The sequence below is a fragment of the Hippichthys cyanospilos genome, chromosome 2, assembly GCF_059441005.1.
Source record: "Hippichthys cyanospilos isolate Australia breed blue-spotted pipefish chromosome 2, RoL_Hcya_1.0, whole genome shotgun sequence".
In the NCBI taxonomy this organism is placed as follows: domain Eukaryota; kingdom Metazoa; phylum Chordata; class Actinopteri; order Syngnathiformes; family Syngnathidae; genus Hippichthys; species Hippichthys cyanospilos.
Genome location: NC_142370.1, coordinates 3351844 through 3372428, shown reverse-complemented (window position 1 = coordinate 3372428; position 20585 = coordinate 3351844). Strand labels below are relative to the sequence as shown.

Sequence of the window (20585 nt, the reverse complement as noted above, 5' to 3'; positions counted from 1 at the left end):
CTTCATTTAAAAAGAAAAAAAACTGTATAAGCATGTTCAAGTATTCCACATTTTTACTTCACCATGGTTGTTGACTGAGATGACGTGGTCAATTTCCATTAACCTCTAAAAAAATAGATGTATTTATTCAACTAGGGTTGTGGTTGTGTGAGAAGGGATAGGTGACTTTGAGTTGTGATATAAAATTCAAAGTTTCAAAGAAATTTATTGTCATATGTATAGCACGAAAGCACACAGTGAAATTCTTACTCTGTCCACCTCCCAAGCAGGACCATAAGAAACATCATTAGTGCTGCATTACAATTAGTGTCAAATTAAATTGAAAAGAAAACAAAAAGGAATTTGGGGATGAAAAATCACAGGGGAGACTGGGAGATTGCAAAGTAAGTTAACATGAGACCTTTAATACTGCTTAGGGAAGTTGTGTGCAATACACAGTAAGACAAATGTGTTTTTTTTCCCCCCAATTTTAGGAAACTAAAAAATTTTAGGAAACTAAAAAAATGTATATTATTATCCATCTATATTATTACACTTCATTAACCCTTTCAAAATGTAATTGGATTTCCATTTGTCGGCCCATGGTGTGTGTTTTGTAATCATCATACGTAATGTTAATATGGCTCATGACTCTAAGTAGCAAGGGAGAGTTATTGAAGTAGGTACAAAACACTCAATGTGATTAATTGATTGTTGACTTGTTTAGTTGGAGATCATCATCCTTCGATCTCCTCCGTATCGAGTGGTGGTGAGGAGCAACCGGATTCAACTCTTCACCCATCTTTTCTCTGAAAACATCCCAACCTTTGACCGCACGTACTTTCTGGGAGGAGTCCCTGAAGCCAACATGCCTGACAGGTCAAAAACACTCCTACATATCCACACTCGCACATACTCACACGCATGCACGCACACACACACCTACACTTATATATACACCTACACATATATATATATATATATATATATATATATATATATATATATATATATATGTATATATATATATGTATATATGTATATATATGTATAATTTTTTTTTTTTTGCAGCATGTTGTACATATATATATATATATATATATATATATATGTATGTATATATATATATGTATGTATATATATATATATATATGTATGTATATATATATATATATGTATATACATATATGTATATATATATATGTATAAATGTATATATAATAATATTGTATTGTATTGTAATTGTATATATGTATGTATATGTATGTATATATGTATGTATATGTATATATATATATGTATATATGTGTGTGTGTGTGTATATATATATATATAAAACCCAAGGGACCTTGCAGTGGTCATTGCCAGGGCCCTGATAATAAAATGAATACTAACAATAACAATTAATAAGAGGAATACTTAAAAAACAATCGAGACCTCACAGCTGTTGCTGTTCAGGCCCTAATAATAATCATACTAACAATGATATCATAAATCAAAAAAATCATAAATATAGTTGTAATAATTAATTGCAGCTCTGTGGGATAGTGGTTATTATGTCAGCCTCCCAGTTGAGGTTACCCAAGTTCAAAGCCACCCCAGTCCGGCCTTCCTTTGTCGCATTTGCATGTTATGCCTGAGCCCGTGTTGGTCAAAGTGTGTGTCCATTCGATGCAGCCAAGTGCAGCCCACACTGCCCAAGCATATCCAGAAATGTTTCTCCTATGGGAACCTAATCTCCTGTTCTCGGACCACAAGAGATATTCATGAGTGACTGTGGAAACAGATTTATTACTCTGAACAAGATGAATACAAATGCACAGTAGCATGCAAAGATATACACAATAACCCCCCCCCCCCCCCCCCCCCCCACACACACACACACACACAGTCAGATAAACTATTCTAATATGTTTTGCTTTGTGTGTGTGTGTGTGTGTATTCTTTTGTTTGTTTGTTTGTTTGTTTGTTTTGGGGGGGGGTGCAGGTTGCGGTCCTTGTTTCCCCAGCAGGGCTCTCTAAAAGGATGTTTCCGGAATGTCAAGGCCCAGAACTCCCACGTTGACCTGAAGAGAATGAAAAGCTCTGGAATCAGTTTTGGTTGTGACAGTGACCTGCTGGTAGGAACAACAAGCACGCACATCCATTTATTTTTTACTGCCTCCTGTCATTTGGGTGACCGGTGAGCTGGAGTTTATTAGTGATGATTTTGGCATTAAGGCAGGATACAATCTGGATTTTTTGCAAGTAGGCTACTGGACACATAATGTGTTGGCAAACAATTACTCCATAGGATTGGCCCTAGGTCACGAAACCTCTTAGGTTTCTTAGGTTAGGTTCAACTTTGACTAGAGAGTTCAAAATGTGACAGCTATCTTGACTGAAGTAGCCACAACTTCACATTTACACACCTTTACATTTCACCTCTGTCTTGCTACCTTTGATCGCCTGCAAACACAGAGACATTCCTCCATCTATTTTCTTCCACTTATTTGGCGTTGGATCATAGGGTTACAACTGCTTAAACAGGGAAGCCCAGACTTTCATATACCCAGACACTTCATCCAGCTCATCCCGGGCAATTTGTCATTCAGTATGTATATGTATCACCTTGGAAGGCAAAGCGTCTCACCCTATATGGTGAACTCAAAAATCCTGTTGAGGAAACTAGTTTCTCCCAGTTGTTCTTTTGCTCACAACCCACAGAGCATGACCAAGAATGATGGTAGGAGCATTGATTGTAGAAACATTCATCTACCAATGAATTGAGAGCTTTGGCTTCTTCACCGTGACAGACCGATGCAGAATCTGCATCAGTGCAGAGTCTGCAGTGATGCAATGAGGCCCAAATGCTTCCCTTCTGAGTTGTTAAGCTTGGTAAATGCTTGACTCATGAATGCTCCATGTGAAAATGAGATGTGCGGAATCTGGCTGGCACACGTTTTTGCAGCATGTTGTACAGTGGGCCCCCTTGTCACGAGATTAATCTGTTCTGTGGTTGGGCTCGTAAAACGAATTTACCATATGGCAGGCAATCCAGGCCTATGTTAAATAGCTAATGCGTTTAGAACCCCCAGGTAAAAACATCAAAATTGTACATACATATTAAAAATTGGTGCCAAAATAGGATAGTAAGCTTTATGTTACCCTACTTCTACTACAAAAAAAATACAAAAATAAAAAAAATCATTAAAATTAACTCATTCAATCCCAAATACATAGTTCTATGTTTGATTTTTTTTTTTTTTTCTTCAAATGTTTGGCTAAAAATGGCTGGTACCAAATTAAAAGCTAAAGCAATTAATCACTAAAAATAGTTTAGTCTGAAAGCAATTGGTAATGAAGTACTCAAGTATGACTTATTCTTCTACACAATTTAGTCCAGTGCTTCTCATTTGTATTTTGCACAGCCCCCCTAGGAAAGAGAAAGCATTTCACGTCCCCTCCCCACTTGCCACGCTGACCAGAAAAAAGATTATCTTTAAAAATTGTATATGTATGTCTGAAACTGTATTCTTTTTAACATTGCCACAATTAAAAAGCAAAAAAAATAAAATAAATAACAACTGTTAACTCCTTTTTTAACAGCAGTCATACAGATTACCATGGGTGTCAAACATTCGGTCCACGGGATGGTTCTGGCCCGCAAATGGGTTTAATCTGGCCTGCTAGATTATTTTTAAAGTATACAAGATGATCTGATTTTTTTTAATAAATGAAAAACTTGACATGTTTAATGATTATTGGTAATGTTAATGTTTTGTGATTAACAGTGATGTTGTGCTTTTCTATTTTGGACAGTAATAAAAAAATACTAATAAAAAATAAAAGTTGTTGTTTTAAAGTTATATAAATACATAGCAAGATTTTATTGGTCCGTCTGGTTTAGAAATTTTCAGGTCATATGTAGTCATTTTGCTGCATGGAGCCGTGCGAACCTCGCAAATGCACCAAGCACGATCCAAGCTTTTTGGGCATTTGAGGAGGCCCTGGGGATGCCCCAGGACACACTGAGGAGACCATGTCTTTCAGCTGGCCAGTTAATGCCTCTTGATCCCACTAAGGAACTGGATGAATTAACTGGGGAGATTGAGGTCTGCGAAAACAATTTTTGATTCCATACTTTCTGCTGAGACTTTAAATGAGATCATATCTTTTCTGGCTCCTTATGAGCCATCCTAGTGTTTCTTTAGTTAGAGAGCCGCTTAATTTTGTTCTTATAAAAAGTTGCATTATTGTGAAAGGCAACCGGATCTTGTTCCTTTGAGGACTTCCTGTTTTCCATCTCTCTTGCCATCAGCAAGAGAGCAGTGCTGAGTGGCTACAACTCCATGTCGAGTACACCATCTCTGAAAATTGTATGACTACCTAAAATTGTATCCTTTTTAACATTAACACGAGACTAAAAACCATTTAAATGTAAACTTTACGTTTGACAAGTTTTATATAGGTTACAGCATATTCTGAATCTGAAAAAAAGCTCAAAGTGCATCAAAGTGCCCTAAGTTAAAAAACAAAACAAAAATACATACATTGTTATTCAAACCAGAAAGACTTTTAGCCAAGTTAACTGTTTGGTGCTGAAAAAAATAAAATAAAATAATAATAATGTCAATTGATCAAGATCATTAACACCAATATTTTGAATATTTTAACCTGAAGACCGGTCGGTCAGTCAGTGAACAACATAAGCAAGGGAAAACTATGTTCTGTGCAGGTGGCTCGTGAGGCTCACTTTTTGGGTCAGAGCTACCTGGACTTGGCGCTGAGCAACGTTCCAGGCCTCCGAAGCAACTTTTATGCCAGCTTCAGCTTTAGGACCGAGCGCATGGACGGTCTCATGTTCTTCCATCATGACCAGGTGACATACGTTTAGGTGTTAAGTGGTGCTCTTTTTTATGACCCTGCTCAAACTAGTGTGTGTGTATGTATCCGTTTGCCTGTTCTTGCACAGGATGGCATTTGTCAGGTGTTCCTGTATGAAGGTCACGTGGTGGTGAGAGTAGGCAACACCGAGGTGAAGACACAGAAGACATACAATGACGATAACAGTCACTATGTGGCCATCTACAACAACATCAATGGGTATAGATCTGCTAAATGTTTACCTTCACCTTGTATGCAAGTTACCTTCTACTTATCATCCTCCTCAGATTGCGTGTTTACATGGATGATGTGCTGGAGAAGTCCAAGGAGAGTGTATGGCTTGGCACCAGGGAGCGTGGTCGAATGGCCATCTTGGAGGGGCACACCTTCTTGGGGGGCATGCCCAACCAAAGTCTGAGCAATTTGACAGGATGCATCAGCAATGTCTTTATCAGAAGGTGAGACTGGGGGATACCACATTATATTTTCGTTGCTGTCATCAAGCAAATATGACTAATTTTGTCTGAATTCAAATCTATGGCCTTTTTAATACAAGGCTGCCCTTCTAAACATTGCAACAGATTAGTCATAAATAGGGATGAATACCAAAGACAGTACTTTTTCTTAATAGCCCCTTTCTCACCAAACAGTCCAGGAACGCTGTTCTGGGTCCGAAGTCATGCGTTCATACCGAGGGACAGCAAACAGGGTAGCTTATTTAAATTGGACTGATGACGTGAGGCGAGGGAGAGATTGTCACTCCCCGTCTTGACATTAAAAAGATGAATGACAAGCAGGATGATGACCTAAAGAAGCTGCCACACACTGCATGAGATTGGAGCCTAATTAGCTTTTTCTTTATTTGTAGTTTTGTTAGCTTGATACTAATAAATTCTTATACATTATTCAAGTAGTGCAATCTGTAAACTTGAGAAGGGGAACGAGGAAGCTTCTCGGCTTCCCGAAGGATAAAACCGTGAGTCCTAATTCTGCTGTCTTCCTACTAAATAGCACAACACAACAGGCCCAATGAGTAGTCAAAGTTTCCTCTATTTTTCCCCCCCTTTCACGTCACTCTCGCTTTACTGCTCCGGGTCCCTCTCTTTCTTGCACACGTCACTCAAATACGTTAACCAACAACACATCCATTCAAAGTAGAAAACAAAGGGAAATAAATGAAAACACCGTACATAGTAAATAACATGTTAGACAATCTATCAAGAAAACTATGTGATGCTGGCGGAGCAAGCATTTTCCCAGTCTAGCGAGTGCTTTGTGACGGGAAGCCAGCAAAACTTAAACGTGAAAAGGACCATCTGTACTGACAGCAATTGATAAGTGTGGCTGTGTGTTCTTTTTGGGAGCTTGCATCATGGTGAGCTAATGTGAAACAAGACTGGAAAGACATATGGGAAAGAGAGGCATCACACAACACCAATGCCCAATGACTAGTGGACCTAAGAGCTGTCAACAACCTTCCGGAACAAGAACCAGTAACCATCTCAATGGTTGACATCAAAGAAATCGTGTCAAAGATGTAGCGCAGGACAGCACCAGGCTCCGACATGATCCATACGTACTGGCTCAAAAAGCTAACTGCACCAAGCAGCACAGATGAACCAGCTGCTCAGGGATGGGACTCACCCAGAATGGCTAACCCAAGGCAGGACAGCCCGAATCATGAACGACCCCGAGAAGTGACCCATCCCATCCAAATACCGGCCAATCATCTGTCTCTGCACAACAAGGCTTTATCAGGCATCATCGCTGCAAAAATGAGTAAGCATGTGGCTCAATTCATGAGTGACGCACATAAATGAATTGGCAGTAACACCATGAGAGCCAAGCATCAGTTACTGGTTGATAAAACAGTCGCCCGAGACTGTAAGAAGGGACAGACCTGTGTGCTACCTGGATTTACTACAAGAAAGCCTACGACTCCATGCCGCATACATGGATACTGGAATATCAATTCCGTAGAGTGGCAACAATCAACCATCTGCTCTGATATCAAGCTGTATGCCAGGAATGAGCGAGAAATAGACTCACTGATCCACACCACCAGAATCTACTGCGATGACATAGGGATATCATTTGGATTGGAATCAGTTTGGCAGGATGGTCTGAAAGAGAGGCAAGCTGATCCAGACTAGGAGATTGACCTACCAGAGGGCAACATAGGTGATATCCAAGACAGCTACAAGTACCTTGCTATCCCACAGGCTAATGGAAACCATGAAGAGGTCACAAAGAAGTCAACCACAGCCAAATACCTACAGAGAGTAAGGCAGGTCCTGAAAAGCCAGGTGAATGGTAAGAACAAGGTTCCAAGCCATTAACATGTATGCAGTACTTGTCATCAGATACCCCACTGGCATCATAAATTGGCCAGAGGAAATCGAAACCATGGATATCATGACAAGAAAGCTCCTCACCATGCACGGAGGGTTCCACTCCAAGTCCAGCACCCTGAGACTACACACTAAGCGGAAAGTGGAAGGCTGAGGACTAGTGAGCGTCACGGCCACGGTCTATAATGAAACATCAAAAATACAAGACTACATCAGAAATATGGCCCTAAAGGATGAACTGCTAAGTGAGTGTCTCAGACAGCAGAACCCTGAGGAGGGTGCAGAGAAGGAGGCACAGACAACCTGGAGGGACAAACCCCTACATGGCACGTACCACTGTCAGATAGAGGAAGTGGCTGATATAAAGAAATCCTACCAATGGCTGGATAATGCAGGACTGAAATACAGCACAGAGGCACTAATCATGGCAGCACAAGAAGAGACAATAAGCACAAGAGCCATAGAGGCCAGGATCTACCAGAGTAGACCAGACCCAAGATGCAGACTGTGCAAAGAAATTCCCTGAGACAGTCCGGCACATAGTAGCAGGGTGTAAGATGCTAGCTGGATCAGTGTACATGGAGAGGCACACCACAGTGGCTGGTATAGTATACAGGAACATGTGCAACCAGTATGGAGTAGAAGCACCCAAATCCCGAGGGGCCATACAACAGAAGGTGGCTGAGGAAAAACAGGGCCAGGGTGTTGTGGGACTTCAGCTTCCAGGCTGACAAACAGGTCCTGGCTAACCAACCGGACAGTGGTGATGGACAATGAGCAGAAGAAGGTAGTAGTGATCGATCCAATCCAATCCAATCCAATCCAACTTTGTTTGTTAAGCACTTTAAAACAACCACAGCTGACCAAAGTGATGTACAGAGAAATAAAAACATTGTAAAAACAGACACAACAGCTCAAGGACATAAAACGCTAAATCTGATAAGACAATTGAAGTAAGGGTCAAAAATAGACTAAAATGAAGGATAAAAAGAATAAAATAGTGAATAAAAATGATAGGGATAAAAGAATAAAGGAATACAATTAGATAAAGTAAAAAAAAAAAAAAAAAAAAAGTCCACTGTCTTACTAAATGTTAAATGCCAAGGAGAAGAGGTGGGTTTTGACAAGGGATTTAAAAACAGGAAGGGAGGAGGCCTGTCTAATGTGCTGAGGCAGGTTGTTCCCAAAGTTTGGGCTGCAACAGCAAAGGCTGAGTTTCCGCTTAGTTTGCGGCTCTTAGTTTGCGGAGCAGCTGATCAGCTGACTTGAGATAGCGAGCAGGTGTGTAGGGGTGCAGAAGTACATGGGGGAACTGTGCTCATGCTTGCGTGTGCCTGTTAAAAGATGTGCTGCAGCATTCTGGACCATCTGCAGACGGGAGATGACCGAGGCACTGACCTCCACATAACACATAGTCCAGCCGGGTAGTTATGAAGGCGTGGATAACTACCTTGAACTGCTGCCTTGAAAGAATTGGCTTAATTTTGGTAGAAGCTCGATTTGACAACCATCCCGATCTGGTTGTCAAATTTGAGCCCCGCATCGATTTTCACTCCTAGGTTAGTGATAGTGGGTTTAACATGCTGGGCCAAGGAGCCCAGGTCTGGAAGGGGTGTACCAGCGGAACCACCAAAAACCATCACCTCAGTTTTCTTTAGAAAATGTAATGACATCCAGGCGTTTATGTCATCAAGACACTTAACTAATGTAGCAATGGAGTAAGCGTCCCTCTTTTTATGAGGGACATAAATCTGGCTGTCATCGGCATAAAAGTGGAAAGAGATAACATGCTTCCTAAGTATCGAGCCAAGTGGGAGTAAGTAGAGGGAGAACAAGAGAGGGCCAAGGACCGAGACCTGGGGAGCCCCCCACGAGAGAGAAGCAGAGGAGGACGCAGAGTCACCAAGGCTGACACAAAGTACGGTCAGCCAAGTATAACCTGAACCACTCTAGCGCCACGCCCCTGATGGCCACCCACTGCTCCAAGCGCGATAACAGGACTTTGTGGTCCACCGTATCGAATGCAGTAGTTAAATCTAAAAGCACACGAATGAATAACACAGTCGCCGGAGACTGTGGCTAAAGATATGTCATTAAAAACTCTTAAAAGAGCTGGTTCACTGCTGTGCAGAGATTTAAAACCGGATTGGAACATTTCAAGAATACTATGGTCTTTAAGAAATTCCATTAATTGACTGCAGACTATTTTCTCAAGGATTTTTGAAATAAAAGGTAGCTTGGAAATTGGCCTGAAATGAGCAAGAACTGCAGGATCTAGACTAGGTTTCTTAATCAGGGGTCGAACAATTGCATGTTTGACATCAACGGGGACCACACCTGAGGACTGCTGTTAACAATAGAAAGAACAGCAGTTCCAACTGTGGGGAAAACCTCTTTAAATAGTCGTGGGGGACAAGCATCATTAGGAGAACCTGAGGGCTTCAACTGACTAATAATCTCACACAAACAGGGCAGAGTCACAGGCTCAAACTGCTCAAAGACAACAGAGCAGGTGACAGAGACAGCGGGGTCATAGACAGCAGGAGAGATGAGAGCCCAAACAGAAAAGACCTTATCAATAAAGAATTTAAGAAACGATTCACAAGCCGCAGGAGAGGCTTCTATACTGGCAGTCTGCCGAGGATTAAGAGAAGAAACACGTGTTTTGTGACAGTTGGACGGAATAATGTTTGACAAATGTTCCCTCTTTGCATTTTTTACAGTTGTCTGGTAATGACGCAAACAGTCGCTTGATATTTGAAAAGACACCTGCAGTTTGTCCCTTTTCCACTTGCGCTCAGCTTTACGACACTCCCGTCTGACAGCTCGAGTAGTGTCATTTAACCATGGCTGAGATCTAATTTTAAGTCGCCTGGTTTTTAATGGAGCCACAGCATCCAAAACATTCAGGCAGGTGGAGTGAAACTAAGCTGCTCTGGACTGCTCACAGATTCTGGAATGACGGAATCATGACTGAAAGCGCCTGAAAACTGAGCAGCAGTGGAGGGGTTAATGATGCGACAACATCGAGTGGCAGCGGTAGATTTAACTGTACTACAGGCAAGAGCAACCTCAACTAATACAGACAAATGGTCAGAAAATACCGCGGAGCAAATCTCCAGGTTAAGAACTGGCAGATTGTAGGATAAAACAAGATCAAGTGTATGTTCGTGCTCTCGTGTGGGTCCAGACACGGACTGCACAAAATTAAAAGAGTCAATGAGGTTTAAAAAGTCCCTTGTCATTGGCTCATCAGGACAACACACATGAATGTTAAAATCACCAACAATTAGGACATGGTCATATTTAGGCATGATTTCACCCAGGAAATCGGAAAAGTCATTTAAGAAGTCCTTATTGTATTTAGGAGGTCGATAAATAACAGCGCACAATACGGAGTTAGATCGACCCAGCTCAAACACACACAATTTAAAGCTGCTGAAAGAGGATGAACTTGCATTTATAGTGACTTTTAAAGATTGTGGCAATTCCTCCTCCTCGGCCAGATGTCCGTGGAGAGTTAAAATAGCAGCAGTCGTCGGACAAAAGTTCAGTGAAAGCACTGGACTCACCGACACCTAGCCACGTCTCAGTCACACAGAGAAAGTCCAAGCCTCGGGATGTGAAGAAATCTTTCAAGATGAAAGACTTGTTCACTAGCGATCTAGCATTCACCAGGCCGATCCTGGAGGGGATCGGCGGCGTCAGCTGTCAGGAGAGCCCGACTCAAAGGCCGCAGGTTACGGTGATTCACTCCTCGCCAGCGGGGACGAGGAGAGCTGGGCCCGCGGGGCCAGATGACGTAATCCGTGCGAATGACAGGTGACAGCAAGGAAATGACAGGGTCCAGAGAGCGGCGAGAAACAGAGAGTCCTGGCATAGCTCAAGTCAATCCAGGAAGCCGAAGGAAAATCCACCAGGCGACCGTTGCGTTTACCCCGACGGTGGAAGCGTCGGTGGGAGCGTTTACGGCGGACAGGTGGAGCCGGGGTGCGGCACAGGTAAGGGGGGATCCCGGCCATGAGCGGGGGTACAGATCCACGTCCACCACAATCCAATTTCCCAAGATCTTTGACATAAAGTTGGAGAACCAGCAATGTTTGGTGATTGTACACCTGAAGACAGTCAACATTTAAGGCGAAAAATGATAAAAACGGACACAGCACTGGCAGAGACAGACAGAAGGCCACACACACAGGCGCCATCTTGTCGCGTTATCGATGTCATAGTCGCTCCTTATCCAGTATTAATACTGGATAATACTAAATTGCAATTGTACGCTCCAGTATTGTGTGTCTTGATTATGTTGCTTTCATTGCAATATGGAGAAAAAAAAGTACGGATGTTTACAAGATGCACAAAAATCCAGCAACCTAATTTGTGAACAGGGAAACCAGTCCTCAGATGGTGGTGAACCTCCTGGACGTCAGAGATAACATCAACGTTCCTCTTAACTGTCCTGCTGCCGTAAACCCTCAGCAGATTGTGTTCGCATCACCCAAACATAATGGCAAGCCCAAGGTATGTACATATTCATGCCATGTCATGGTTCTAAATCATTCATTTAGACCAGGTGTATGCAACCTCTGGCTCCAGAGCCGCATGTTCATCCTTATGTTGCGGCTCTCCATGGTTTGGGAAAATAAATAATGCGTGGTTCAGATCGACTATGTGGATGGCGTAACAAGCGACACATTTGAATTGTAGTCATTGAGGTTTGCGTGATTGGGTGATAGAGTGACATCTATAGGACGCGGTTGGTGCGACGGGACACCAATTGTGATGCGAGACAGCCAATCAGTTTTGGGAAGGTAGAAACAGGAAGCTGAAATATAGTGAGACCTTCCAGATTAAAAGCAAACATTTTCAGAGTAAGATGTAACTGAACATTAAAACCTAAAGTGCTTGAAGAATTCTTGACACAAAAAATGGCATCTTAATGTGTAAGCAAAGATAGACTCAAACGTGGGCTTATTTTCTTGAAATCAAAAATGTAACAACCTTTGTGAACACAAACAGCGCTTAGAGCTAAATGACGAACAAAGAACGTGAACTGGAAATACACCGTGGCCTTCCAGATTGAAAGCAGTATTTCTCAAAATAAGATAACATGAGTACAATACAACCTGCAGTACTTTAAGAATTCTTAACACAGAATAAATCCCACAGGTGGATTCAGACTTTTGTTCGGTCTGCTTGCTTCTTTTATTGAATTATCATGGTACAACATTTGTGAACAAAAGCTGCTGCAAGCAGCCCCTCTGGTTGCTAACACCCATTGATTTCATCCGCTTCCACCCTCCCACTCGCCTCATTACCATAATTATCATAAGAATACGTTTGAGATATATACAGTGGACCCTGGGGTTACGACGTCCCTGGCTTTCATTTGTTTTTCGCATTACGATGTGGAATACTGAGTTTTTTTGTGCCCTTTTCAAGGCATTTATGCCCTTTACGATTAACATCAACAACTGTCATGACCTGTGGGGTTGGTAGTATTTTTTTGTTTTGCCTCCCTCTTGAAGCGTTTTTAGGTAATTGCTCTTATTTTCTGTTGGCGTCCAACTGCCTCCGCGGCAATGCGTCACTACAATGCTGGCCTGCTATCGGTCAGTGTCTTGACTCCCTAAGATACTGGTCTACTATTGGTCAGCATGATGAGGTCACAAAGATGCTGGTCTGCTATGGGTTGGTGCACGGGGTCTCAAAGATGGCTGCCTAAAGACTTGATCTCGTGCGAGAGTACTTTCAATATCGTATTTACTATGCATTTTAGTGCTTAATTCAAACTTGAATTGGTTATCCATGAGTCCCAAGATTGCAAGTGATGTTAAGGAGAGAACTAAGAAGAAGATTTGTATGGAAACAAAGCTGGAGATTATCAAGAAATACGAAGAAAGCTAAGATACCCTAGCCTAGGTTACCCTTACTAGGGAATAAGGCCATAACAATCGTCACTCAAAGGTAAATAAATCCTTTATATATTTTTTATATATGAGGCTATTTAATTGTATGCATGTATAGTATATATACGTAGCACTATACTATTTTGATACCAATTTTTAATATGTATATACAATTTTTATGTTTACACGCATTAGCCAATTAACATAGGTTTGGATTGCCCGCCTTACGGCAAATTTGCGTTATGCATGAACTTTTCTACGATTAATTTACATTAATTATCGACTCCTTTGCAACAAAACTTCTGGTATCCGGAACGTGGAACCTATTCGGAGGACTGCTTTAGGTCAAACACAGGTTCGCGCTCCCTATAACGGAGAAGTAAACGCTCGTCCTTTTTATAGATCTAATGTCGTCAGCTCCAAATTGGCGACATGTAAGTGACTCTTGATTGTTATGAGTTTGGCTGTAATTACGAGCAATTTTAATGTTATTCATTAATTTCCTGTAGATCAGCGGTCCCCAACCACCGGTCCACGGACCTTTACCGGTCCGTGGATCAACTGGTACCGGGCCGTGTGGGCTGCACCCGAAATAATGTTTTGGAAATGATTTAGTTTAACAGTTCATATTTTTGTGCTTGATCTTTGTTTTTTTGGTGCCGCTTCTAAAGCGTTGACCCGTCCGTGGTGATTAAAAAAGTTGGGGACCGCTGCTGTAGATCATATCGTAGCCCTTTACTTGTGGTGTGGTGTGGTCATATTAGCAGTGGCCCAGACATTAAATTCAAGTCTAATCTGTACACAATCAAACATGATAACAATGGAGGGTTTACACTTGAAATACCTTTTTATTTTAAAAGAAATCTAGGTAAGAGATTTCCAACGTTCTGGTGAGCGTGCATTGTGTCTCTGCCTCGAGAATGTGTGTGCGTGCAACAATGTGTATGCCTTTGCTGTGGATGCGTTTGAGTGACACATCCCTGTGTGTTGAAAATCGGTAGTTGGGGTGGGAGTGGATTGTAACTCCACAGGGACGTGCCATGTAACTCATTAAACGCACCCCGGCGTACGTTTTTGTTAACAGGCAGAAGAGCAAAGACGATGTTCACCAGACTTGTTGGAAATCTCTTCCCTAGATTTCTTTTATAATAAAATGGTATTTCAAGTGTAAACTCTACAGTGATACCATGTTTGATCATGTACAGATCTGACTTTAATTATACGTCCATGCCGCTGCTAATATGACCGCAGCTGCACGAGACTTCAAAGGAAAGGGGGAACTGTTCACTTAATGTACAGTGTATAACAGGGCTGGGCAATTCCAGGCCTGGGGGGCTGGTGTCCTGCATGTTTTCCCTTTTTCTCTCTCAAACACACCTGATTCAAATGATTAGGATTATTTTCAAGCTCCAGCAGAGCTTGTTGATGAGCTAATGGTTTGAATCAGGTGTGTTGGGGAGAGAACTGGAAAACATGCAGGTCACCGGCCCTCGAGGGCCGGAATTGCCCCTGGTGAATAAGGTTTAATCATTTAAGACTTAAGTAAATATGTGTACTGCAGTAGTTCCACGTCCGAGGAAGGCCTGTGGCAAGTGCATTTATAGTTAGCTTGTCTGGCTGGCATGCAAGAAACTGTCACAGCATGTCTCCGCAATACACTATAGCTTTTTTTCTTTTGTTTTTTTTTTCCCCCAAAATCCGCGATAAAACTAGAGTGCGAAAATCAACGCGCGAAGTAGCAAGGGATCACGATGTATTCCTTAGCATCTTCATTTGAAGTGGCTGGGAAGAGAGATGTCAGGCTTTCCTTTTATAGCATCTGCCCCTTTGACCCACTCCCGCATAAGTGGTAGGAAATGGATCAGTATGTTTTGTCTTTAAACTTTGGGAAATAGTGCTGTTTATACAAACACACAGTGACACAAGACAATATTTATATTATTTTCAGGGAAAAACCAAAAAGCCGTCAGGGTCCCGCAGTCGCAACACCAGGGAATCGTGCCAGGGCGTGCTTTTGGAGCAGGAAGTGGGAGCAGTGCAATTTAGCGGCTCAGCGCTAAGCTACCAACGCTTCGACTCTGTTCCTGTTTCCCTGAGTTCCAAGTGAGTGTAAACACTACACTGTAATAACAATTCATCACATTTACTCATTTAAAATGAAGCAACAGATTACAAGCAATATTATAACTGTAATTACATTTCACTATGCTTGGTATTTTATAAATAATTATTAAATTAGACCTTTAATAATTATCAATTTAATATGAACAGTTTTACAATAAAAAAATAAAAAAGGAATTTATTCATGATGAATTGGGCAAGCTCGCTACCATTAGAGAGCAACATTTGACTTCTTTTTTTTTCTGGGCTGTCATTCGTCAGGGGCTGATCTTCTTCTGTCTGCACTCATAGTATAATTTTTTTTCTGTTTTAGCATTTACACTTGAAGTTAACACCATGTCTGTGGTTTTACAGTTACACTGCATTGTTTTTGCGTAACAAATACAAGGCCAGCTAAGGAGTTTCACCCTCGGCTATATATATATATATATATATATATATATATATATATATATATATATATATAATATATATAGTCATATATATATATGACATATATAATATATATATATATATATATATATATATATATATATATATATATCAATATAGTGACATTGACTGTAGGCTGATTGCAGTTTGTACCATAAAGATGCAGCAATATAGCACATCAAACTTCCAATTATTTTTCAGTAAGCAAAAAGGGGCTGGGCGGGCTGACGGACATATGACGTGATGCCTATCCAGACACTTACAACAACGGATGAAAATTGCAATTCTGCCATTTTTAATTTGCCATTTTTGGGGGAATTCCCATCATTCGTTGATCCGTCAGTAAAACGGGCGTCCGTCAGTGACGGACTGACAAACTGTCCACCAAGTGCCCACCTCTGTCACCAAGTGCCCACCTCTGTTACTCGGTTCTGCATATGCTACCTTTGTTTTCTCCTTGACGCATGCTCGGGTGGAGGAATGGCGACTTGATCACTTTTCCTGTTATCTACCGGTAGCCTGATTTGGTGTCATCTCAATTTGCATAATGTATGTGGTACTCACAGGAATCCAGACACTGAAAAGATTCGTACCCACAAGCATCAATCCACAGGACAGATCCTTATCCAGCCATGTACTCGTGTGTAGTGAAGCTTTGTAGTCATAGCTGTGAGAATTGTATTTGTTTTTTCCGATCATTTTTATTTCAGACAGTTGATGTTATTTTAGATCATCCATCCTTCAGTTTAACGGCTTCTCATCACGAGGGTCACAGGCGTGCTGGAGCCTATCTCGGAACTGTCTTCATACTCCTGAAAAAGCTAATGAAAGGTGTTGTCTGTGCAGACTTCACATCTCGCTTGCTTTGAGGATCAATTCATCGGAAGGCTCGATCCTCTATGCATCAGGCGGCGACCTGTCGCTTGCCATGTCAAAGGGTCATTTGCTATTGTCTCTGGGAAGGAAGAGGAAAGTCAGTATGCGCAGCCGCACCAAGATGGATGACAAACAATGGCACACGGTGAGGTCAAGCAAGCCTTGATGCAGTTGAATACTAAGCTAAGATGGCGGCTCCGCTGTATCCTCAGGTGTTCATTAAGCGTTACCTAGACAAGGTCAGTATGATTGTGGATGGTTTGAGCGCTCACTCCAGGAAGATTCCTGCAGAGGACGCTATAAGACACATCAGTGCACCATTGTATGTGGGAGGAGTGCCGCCGCAATCTCTAATGTCTGCTGCCACCTCGGGCTTCGTCGGCTGTGTCCGTGACCTGATGCTGAATGAGAGCCCTGTGGGAAGCCCAGTCTACAGCCAGGGTGTAGTCTCTTGCTTCCAGAGGCCTCTAGAGTCTGGTGCCTTCTTCACTGGCGAGGGAGGACATGTGGTCATAGGTGAGCAGCCACCTTGTCATCATTTTGCTTGCATTGTGTGATGATTGCAGCCTCATGAACTTCCTGCAGACGAGCTCCTGGTCCTAGGTGGCAACCTGGAGATCCAACTGGAAGTGCGTCCACTGTCCGATTCTGGGGTGCTGTTGCATGTTGGGAAGACATCCCACCAACATCTGATCTTGACGCTGCGCAGAGGAAAGGTGATACTGCGGAGGTCATTATATCTTAGGGCTCATCCCCACTTGTCATAGTCAAGTGAGCCACTTTTCCATTCCACCGATTCTTCCACAAAATAGCATATTCCACCCTTTGTTGTTTCTCTTCAATAATAATAAAAAGTATTATTGAGTATTATTAAAAGTATTTTAAGTCCGTGTGGTTACAATGGTGGCCAATCGTGGAATAACTTCCAATCTCTTTCAAGAACGCAGTCCAAGGAGGGCATGATATCACCGTTATCTAAATGGCCAACAGTCGTAGACATAAGTTGGCCGGTACCGCCACCCGGTGGTTTTGAGGTGTCAACAAAAATTTCTATTGCGCCCTGTTCGTGAATTGCTGTTTAACGAATTAATTCAAAAATCGGGGGAAATGCACGATAAAACATCGGGTTTTCAATATGTCCAAAATTGACAATACAGTGATCCCTTGTTTTTGCACAGTTTTGCATTGCGCGACAAGTGAAAACCGCGATATAGCTCCCCCATTACTAATCTCCGGCATCGCCGCTGTGTTGGAAATCGCTTACCCAGATTTCTTTTTTAATAAATTGGAATTTCAACTGTAAAATGTGATTCTTATGTTTGCTACAGACGTCTCTTTAATTAGACTTCCATGCGGCGCTAATATGACCACGTTATGTACCCCAAGCAAGACAGCGCCAGTGTCAATCAGAAAACACTCACGCTGGCGGGAGGAGGAAAGCGGCTTCACCGTGCCATTGGAAATCTCTCACCAAGATTTCTTTTGTAATAAATTGGAATTTCAAGTGTGAACTGTAATTTTTATCATGTTTTCTACAGCGTTCACTTTAATTAGACTTCCAGGCACCCCTAACATGATACGGCTCTCCGTGAGACCACAGCCACTTAAACTTACATTTACTATATAAGGTTTAATAATTTAAGATGTAAGTAAATATGTGTACTGCATTTTCTTGATTATCTTCAGCTTTGTTGTCATATAAATCATATTCTTACTTGTTTCTCTAACATCACTAGCAATCTTGGGACCCATGGTTAACCAATTCAAGTTTGAATTAAGCACTAAAATGCACAAGAAATACAATATTGAAAGCACTCTCACAGGAGATAGTCTTTAGGCAGCCATCTTTGTGACCCCGTGCGCCGACCCATAGCAGACCAGCATCTTCATGACCCCCGTGACACCAACCAATCGTAGACCAGTATCTTAAGGAGTCATGACGCCAACCAATAACGGACCAGCATTGTAGTGATGTAAGCATGACGCGTGTAGTGATGTATGAGCGTATCGCCCCTTGTAAACACACAAGCACACTGACTGCCATATTTGAGACGAGAAGTTTTTTTTATGTTGCAAGATGAAAAAATGTTGTAAGGAGGGGACAAAAAAACGATCCACGGTCCATGGTCCACGTTGTAAGGTGAAAAAAACGAAAACCAGGGACGTTGTAAACCAGGGGTCCACTGTATTATATTATGTTATTATACCATTTATATATTTTGCCAAGACCCCCTAGGAAAGAGAAAAGTCCCCCCCCACACTAGAAGACGCTGACTATGAATAAGATTATTATCTATGAAAATTATATAAGTATGCCTAAACCTGTAAGCATTTTAACATTAACAAAAGAAAAAAAGCAATATGAATCAACTTTTAACAACTGTTAATTATTTATTACAGCAATTATATGGTTTACAGCTTAGTCTAAAAAAGAAACAAATAACCAAGTGCATCAAAGTGCCTTAAAAAAATGCAATTACACTTCACATGACAAAAACAAAGCCTTTTCCCAGTCCACTTCCCCCTGGCATCACCTCATGCACCCTCCCCCACTCAGCGTGCTGATTATAAATAAGATTATGATCTATAAAAACTGTATAAGTATACCTAAACCTGTATCATTTTTAACATTCATAAAAGAAAATAGTGTGAATCAACTTTCAACAACTGTTTATCATTTTATATCGTTTATACAGGTTACAGCTTAGTCAAAGACAGGAAAAAAAGAACCAAGTCATGCTACACTTCACTTACAGTTCCTTTTCCCTGGGGTCATCCATGCTCCCCCTTGCCATCATCTCGCCTCTCACCAGGGGGGCCCGCCCCACCCCACTGTATCTGAGAGTTGTTAACTATTTAAATCACGGTATTCCTTTTCAGACGAATCATAAAGGTATTTTTATCTGCAAACTTCCATAAGCGATAGTTCATCCGCCATTAAAAAAAAATTCTGGAAGATACACGTTGCGGAAAATCCGTTGCTCGTGGACTTTACTCGGTGGGGCGTGGTTGGCGAAATAACGTCATTAGACGCGTGGATTTGAAGCATCAAACTTAACACCTGAAGACAGGATAAAAGTAATAAAAATGGATGAAGCAAAGACATTATGCAAGAAATAGATGTAAGCATGAAAATGAATGCTTATTGAAGATTTCTCAATTCTTCTTTTTTTTTATTGTAGGATGTTTTTGCTTTTAACTTCAGTCAGACTGTAGATTGCACAACACGTTTATTTTTTATTTAGGACCGAGATATAGATTTGCTATGGTGAAATGTCCCCTGTTGTCAAAAATGTCTGGCTGCAAATATGATTTTGCTTTAGCGGAGTACAGTAGCCCCCTGTTATAACGTCCTTGATTTACGTTATTTTCATGTTGTGACGTGGAATACTGAGTTTTTTCATCCCCTCTTTTTGTCAGGTTCACCAAATAGACATTTATAATAATTAGGCAATAAAGAGAGAAGAGGCACTCAGTTTCTATTCTTCTCGAGTGGGATCGAGAGAGAGAAGGAGTGTACAGTAGCTTTTATTTGTTCACTGCACATTCGTTCTCCAACGCTACTTCTAACACCCCATTTTATATGATACAGACACATCTGAATACATGTAAAATTGGCATACAGTATACTTGTTTATGTGTTAACATTAGCAAGAATCCTTTATCAATCTTCACATTCTCTGGTAGTGCGTGTGAGCCCAGGGTTCCTGACGTCACCTCCCAGGGGCTCCGTCGTCAATGTCTGCTTATCAGCTGTTTGCACCCTGCAGTCGAGTCGTCCTCTTGTAGCCACACCCAAGCTGAAAACACTCATTTATCCTGCAAATATATACTATCATGGCAAATTTTTTGCAACTGTCATGACCCTGGAGGCTTGGCTGTATTTGTCTTGTTTCGTCTCCATCTGCAGGCGTTTTTAGGTAATTACACTTATTTTCAGTTGCCGGCCCTGCAACGCGTCACAACATTTCTGCTATTGGTCGGCCGACTGCTATTGGTTGGCTTCACTTGTTTCAAAATGGCGGAACGGTAAAGCATTGTTCGATTGTGA

The 20585-nt window shown here is 41.6% G+C and overlaps 1 protein-coding gene across 1 annotated transcript in view; it reads left to right on the top strand.

Moving 5' to 3' along the window:
• lama5 (laminin, alpha 5) overlaps positions 1-20585 on the top strand; it is a 120372-nt gene that overhangs the window by 97791 nt on the left and 1996 nt on the right. The window contains exons 66-75 of the mRNA XM_088408703.1: positions 707-858; positions 1967-2099; positions 4697-4840; positions 4934-5064; positions 5133-5303; positions 11585-11717; positions 15054-15208; positions 16505-16679; positions 16747-17050; positions 17120-17250. Coding sequence (XP_088264829.1) covers positions 707-858; positions 1967-2099; positions 4697-4840; positions 4934-5064; positions 5133-5303; positions 11585-11717; positions 15054-15208; positions 16505-16679; positions 16747-17050; positions 17120-17250 — 1629 coding nt within the window. The remainder of the gene's footprint in view (positions 1-706; positions 859-1966; positions 2100-4696; positions 4841-4933; positions 5065-5132; positions 5304-11584; positions 11718-15053; positions 15209-16504; positions 16680-16746; positions 17051-17119; positions 17251-20585) is intronic.